At 49.7% G+C, this 6,727-nt stretch overlaps 1 protein-coding gene across 1 annotated transcript; it reads left to right on the top strand.

The window, feature by feature from the left end:
- The first annotated feature begins 2,783 nt into the window (after nt 1-2,783).
- LOC136492386 (probable ubiquitin-conjugating enzyme E2 23) lies at nt 2,784-6,506 on the top strand. Its single transcript, XM_066488423.1, has 4 exons — nt 2,784-4,280; nt 4,623-5,156; nt 5,562-5,634; nt 5,818-6,506. The coding sequence occupies exons 1-4, from the start codon at nt 2,784-2,786 to the stop codon at nt 6,504-6,506; spliced, it is 2,793 nt and encodes a 930-aa protein (XP_066344520.1).
- Nucleotides 6,507-6,727: the final 221 nt, after the last annotated feature.

The following is a 6,727-nucleotide window of genomic DNA, read 5'->3' as shown; positions in this document are numbered from 1 at the left end:
GGTGTTTGATTCCAAAGGGGAAGAGTTTAGAGAACCAAAAGCAAGCATTAATTTGTATACAAATAGTAATGGTCCGAGAAAAGGGAGGTTAGTGGATTATGGATTAGTCTAAGTAATGGGGAGATCTTATAGGAAACAAGACTTTAATCCATAATACCACATGGGGATATTTGCAAGGGCAAGATGGTCTTCATTTGGTATCTTAGTAGGATTCTCTAGCATCATATAACCTTGCCCTTTGCATTGCATCCTAGCAAGTAGGTAGTATTTAAATTTCAAAATTTCTATTATTTGCTTGCTTTGGTCGTGTTGTCATCAATCACCAAAAAGGGGGAGATTGTAAGGAAAATGGACCCTTGGCCCATTTACTTTGGATTTTGGTGTTTGATGACTAACACAACCAAATTGGACTAATAAATTTGCAAGTGTTTATTTTGTAGTTCAATAGGGTGCAAGACGTGACTTGGACGAATGCGACGTGGTGATCTGATGATCAACACCTTAAGAAAGACCTTAGAAGTACAAGAGAAGACCCAAGATATCAAGCAAAGTCCAAGCATGAAGATTGGAACCAAGCCGTACGCAAGATCACGAAGAAATGAGCTCGCAGAGGCGACCAGACGCTGGACCGGTGGCTCGGCAGACAACCGTCCGGACGCAGGAACGCAGCGTCCGATCGAGTACAGAAAGGTTCCAGAGCGGCATATCTACGACTGGACGCGTCCGGTGGCAGGCGACCGGACGCTGGCCAACGTCCGATCAGTGTTTTGCCGGCTTAACGGTCGGGATGACCGGACGCGTCCGGTCAGGACGATTCAGCGTCCGGTCAGTAGCAGAATTACGGGAGTTCGACCCCAACGGCTACTTTCTCAGTGGGGCTTATAAATACAACCCCCAACCGGCCTTTTGAGAGGTGTGGAGCTGAGGAAACATACCAAGGGTGTTGATACACCATTTTAGTGATCTCCACTTGCATAGTGCTTAGTGATTCATCAGGTGATTAGCGTAGGTGCTTTGCGAAGTGCTTAGGTTGATTAGACCACCGCTCATGCGCTTGCTCTAGGTTTAGGCCTAGTGTTTAGTGAGGTTTGCATACCTCTTACCACTCGGTGCTTGCGAGCACCATTGTTGTACATCGGAGGGGCTTGAAGTCTTGCGAGATCACACCAACCGCGTTTGTGGTGTGGCTGCCACCGTGTACCGGAGGGAACAAGGCCCGCGGCGTTTCGGCCGGAAGCTTGATAGTGAAGACGGCGGGGAGCATCCGGGAGAGGCTTGTCGGAAGGCACGTCGGAGACCCACTTGGGCGTGGGGAAGGCCCGAGGCTATCCACGGAGTTACCCGACCGGGAGCTTGGCCCTTGCGAGGGATTCCTTACGAGGGGCTCCAACGAGGACTAGGGGGAAGCTTGCGCGCTTCTCGATACCTCGGTAAAAATACCGGAGTCGTCGACGGGAGTTTGCATATCTGTACCTTGCTCTTTAGCTTCCGCATTTACATTGATTAGTTTACTACGTTTGCGGTAGAGATAGCAACACACTAGCAAAACCATAGTTGCACATCTAGATAGTTTATCTATTGCATAGGTTTTGCTAGGGTTAGAAAAAGAGGCCATAGTTTGGAAGTAGATTTTTTAAGTTGCCTGATTCACTCCCCCCCCCCCCCTCTTAGGCGTCACGGTCCCTTCAGAGGCAGCTGCGGCAGGTGGATGGAGGTGCCCCACCGTGATGGAGTCGGCCGCGGCAGGCGGACGAAAGAGCCACGGTGGGCAGAACGAGTCCACACGACGCGGTGGAGGCTGCAAATGCGACCGGGTGGGGGCAAGTGGTGTGGGCAGATGGAGACCTGTGGCGGTTAGGGCGCACGGTGTGGGCGGGACAGAGTGGTGCGGGCGGGAGTGAGCGGAGCATGTGGAGCGAGGCGTACGAACGGACGCCCGCTTCCCAGCGTTATCGAACCTAGAAACAGATGGGAATATTTTCACAGAAAACGGCCCCTTCCATTTGATGGGACTATACAAGAGAAAAATAGACACGGGAACTTCTCGAGCGGGTGGCCGAGGATGAGCCACTCGGTGATTAGGGTCACCAAAAAAATAAGTGGTAGGAATGTTGGCTTTTTAATATTGTTTTACATCAATCAAACTGTCTACAAGTTGGAGCAGAACTTACTACGTATTAGAATTGGACTTTGTATCATCACGTAAGTTGTTTTAACTGGTATGAACATGGATCAGGAGCTCCAATCACATACGAGATACGAAGGGTGTGACCCTATATATATTGGAATCAGACTCTATTCCATCGTCGAGACGTGATTTATTCCGACTCATATGAGTATACGCCTTAAGTCCAAGTCAAATAAATACAACGAACAAAAGAAATTATTTACTATCATGATAGTTATGGAGAGGTGGACGAAAAAAAGACTGAAATTTTGATTGTTTAATATTAAAAATATATAGATTATAATAGATATAGATGTATAGAGATGGGAATAGATTCTCCCTTTTCTTTCAGGTGTAGAGTCCGTACGTTTTTACAAGAACCTGGTGGGTTCTCTCTCTAAATTTTTTTGTGTAAATATTACGTAGTAGTAACACGTCCGGACTCTAACTCCTATTGCGGAACGACAGAGATAAATATGGACCAAGACTACATGCATACATGTACTAATAGATATATAGATAGATAGATATCACGCCACAACATTAGCGTTATTTTTTTAGTTTGATTTGATCGAGTGAGAAGCTCATCAGGCGCATAAATTGAGATTCAGATCCAATGAGCGGCGACGTGGTCTACCGCTACGACCTCGTGACGTTGAAGAGAGAAGGCGGCCGACACGAGCGTGACCATGACCAACGCGGCATCGTGGTGCGCATGCCAGGCAACAAGCGTGGCGTGCGCCGCGCCAACGGCACCGTGCTCTCTGCCGGCGGTGCCCTCCGCGTCGTCGATAGGAGCATCTTCCGCCCAGGCGACATCGTCGCGTGGGAGTCGGACGTCGGTGGTCAGATCGGGGTCATCACGGGAGTCTTCAGGGCGCTCGATCTGGTTCGCTTCGACGACGACGGACGACGGCAGCAGGGTGTTGTGTCGGGGTCGCGGCCAACTGAGGAGCTCCGCCGCGTCACGGGGCTCGTCTTGGGCGACTACGTTGTGTCTGGGCCATGGCTCGGCAGGGTCGCCGAGGTGTCCCTCCATGCGGACGTGGCGTTCGACGACGGTGCCCTTTGCACGCTCACCGGGGCAGAGAACAAACTGGTAGGAGCCCCAGCAAAGGAGGAGGACAATTACAAGTACGACCTGCGGAGCGGTCGGCAGTCGAACAGCGTCTTGTACCCTGGGCAGCGCGTCGTCGGCCAATCCCCATCAGTCTTCCGAGCGTCCCGATGGATTAAAGGCTACTGGAAGCCCAGTCACATCAGGGGCACTATCACCAGAGTAGGCGTCGCCGGCGTGCTCGTGCACTGGGTCGCCTCCATGCATCTGGGCACCAACAAGGCGCTTATCCAGGCGTCGGCACCGCCGGCATGGCAGCCGAACCCTGAGAAACTGGCACTCCTCCCTTATCCAGCGTCAGAAGCGGGTGTATGGTATGTAGGCGACCGCTGTTTCTTTCGCACCCCTCCTCCCGGCCATGGCCACCAGCATGCTGCTCATCCGACTGGCGGTGTCGTCGTTGATGACGAGTCGCCATCTGCTCGTCATGCCCTCCGTGGACGACTGACGAGAAACCAGCACGGGAATAAGCGACGACGACGACCGGACCTGCTGAGGAGAGAGTGGGAGCGGCCCATGTCTGTCGCCGGCACCCGCACGACGCTGGACGTGCTGTGGCAGGACGGCACGCGGCAGTGCGGCGTGCCATCGACTTCACTGGTCCTCTTCAATAAGGCGCGTAACGACTATGATTTCTTCCCTGGGCAGCACGTCATCCGCAAGCCCGCCGGTGAACAGACGCTGGCGGCGGCGGTGCACTCCGGTGTCGTCCGAAGCCTCAACTGCAGGGACAAGACTGTGTGTGTGTCATGGTTCCCGCCCGGTGGAGGGGCCGCCATCGTAGAGGAGGCTGGCGGCTGCGGCAAGACCGTCTTGAGCGCGTATGATGTGGCCCGTGACTCTGGTGCTAATTTCTTCTACGGAGATATTGTTGTTCGTCTGCGGCATCCAACAGAAATAACCGCCAGCGATGATCTTTCATGGGTTGGACATGTTGTTGATCTGTGTGATGATAGGCACATCCATGTCAAGTGGGGTGATGGCGATACGTCAAAGGTATTATTATTGCATCATATATATTATTGTTACTATAGCCAAAATACTAGTAATAATAAACATAAATATATAAGCATGCTTCATTTGCTGTCTATAAATCAATTGCTAGGGTTGACTTTCTCAAGTCAAGGTTTTCTATTTTTGACCCGATTTATAGAAAAGAACACAAATATTTATGAAACCAGATAAACATACTATGATAATATATTTTATAGTATATCTAACTAATTTAGTGTCACAAATCTTTGCACTCTTTTCTAAAAAAAATCAAGTTAAACTATAAATTGATTTATTCAGCTAAAGATATGAGAGATGTATACCTACCAATTAATTATATTTCAGGTTTTACCTCGCGAGATAGTTGTTGTCAAACCACAAAGGATCATTGAGATGCTACGGGAACTCGGCGATTGGTTGGATGACAGTGGAGACACGGACGGGCAGAAGGAACAAGAGGAGGGCACGTCAGCGGCGGCTCAAGAGCCCGCAACAGCAGCCATCACTAACAACAATGGTGCCGAAGGCGTCCAGGACTCCTCCGATGGCGAGAGTGACAATGAAGACAGCCCTTTAGTGACCACGAGGACGACAATGGACCGAGTTCACTCGGCCGCGCGGGCTCTGATCCGACTGGCTGGTGACGCCTTTGCCCTAGGAATGTGGAACCGCCGAAAGACTGTGGTGAAAGAGTCTGGAGGCCTAGAGCCGCCTGCTGCAGCCATGGAAGACGTTGTTGAAGCCGCCACGCTCATGTCAGGGGGCGATGCCTCTACCTCTACCTCTACCACCTGCGAAGTGAAAACAAGCCATGATTTTCTGCAGTTCAATGTCGTGCAGAGCCCACCGGATCACCATTTCATTGACAGCATGGAGCAGGTACTTGTTTTTTTTCTTTGTCTTTATTATATTTACATACTCAATTGACTTACAATGCATGTTTATATATGGAATTGCGTGCTTGAGGAAAATGCTTATCCATGTACGTTGGTTGATGGAACTAAAAAAAACTAGTAGATATGTAAAGGGATTAAAGTTTCTAAAGTAAACCTAACTTTGATTTGTCCACTACAAAAAAACAAGAGTATATTTTATTTGCTACAAATTAAATAAAACTCTTATGTATTATTGTTGTAAAAGTTTGCTTGGAGAGTTTAGCTATGGCCACGGCCAGGCAACCAACCATGCATTACATTCTCATGTCTGGTGTGCCAACTTATACTACTAGTAGTAACGAGTTGGTGCTTTAATAATTTGCAATTTGACTTGGATTGGCTACTGCAGGGCACTCCTGTCGGAAGGAAGTGGACAAAAAGAGTCCAAAAGGAATGGAAGATTTTGGACAATGACTTGCCTGGTAAGCGTACAATAGCATCTGCTATACCGGTCAGACCGGGATTAATGATCATGTCGATACGTATCAATCCAGCTCAACAAAGATTGAACTATGAATTAAAGTGCAGGCAAACAAACACTTATTATATATATAATAGTATATCGAAATGTATTTTAAATGCAACTAATTTGCACGTGCATGCAGACACCATCTACGTGCGTGCGTTCGAGGACCGGATGGACCTGCTCCGGGTGGTGATGGTGGGCGCCAACGGCACTCCGTACCATGACGGGCTATTCTTCTTCGACATACATCTACCACCATCTTACCCCACCCAGCCACCGCTGGTGAACTACCGCTCCTTCGGTCTCCGGGTGAACCCTAACCTCTACCCCTCCGGCACGGTGTGCCTGAGCCTGCTCAACACCTTTGGAGGCAAGGGAGTCGAGCTCTGGTCACCCGAGGCATCCAGCATCCTCCAGGTGGTCATCTCCATCCAGGGCCTTGTGCTCACTGCTCAGCCCTACTACAACGAGCCCGCATTTGGGGCTCATGCTGGCACAGCCAAGGGTCTACGCAACAATCTCCCGTATAGTGAGAACACCTACCTTCTAAACCTCCAGACGATGCTCCACCTCCTGCGCCGGCCGCCGGCGGGATTCGAGGAGTTTGTCAGAGATCACTTCCGCCGTCGTGGGCAACATGTGATCCGGACGTGCGAGGCATATCAGGATGGTTGCCTCGTCGGCACGCTCGATGAGGAGGGACATCCCACGAAGGACAGCAAGAGACGGCCATGCTCGGCCGGATTCAAGCTTGCACTACTCAATATCCTGCCAAGGCTAGTTGAGGCGTTGGCCAACATCGATGTCCATGGATGCAAGCCTTCCTGATATTATTGTATTATTTAAAACTATGGAACGTTGGCCAACATCGACGTCCAAGGCTGCAAGCCTTCCTAATATTGTATTAAAACTATGGAGAACTAGACGTAATCAGTGTAATAGCTAGTTCATATGGCCTATATATATGTCAATAAATAAAAGACATATATAGCCATTGTGCACAATTAAAGATGGCAACGGCAGTAAATACACGTGTACCCGTGGGCACC

This window comes from Miscanthus floridulus, chromosome 11 (genome assembly GCF_019320115.1).
Source record: "Miscanthus floridulus cultivar M001 chromosome 11, ASM1932011v1, whole genome shotgun sequence".
Lineage (NCBI taxonomy): Eukaryota > Viridiplantae > Streptophyta > Magnoliopsida > Poales > Poaceae > Miscanthus > Miscanthus floridulus.
This window is presented reverse-complemented; position numbering and strand designations above follow the sequence as displayed.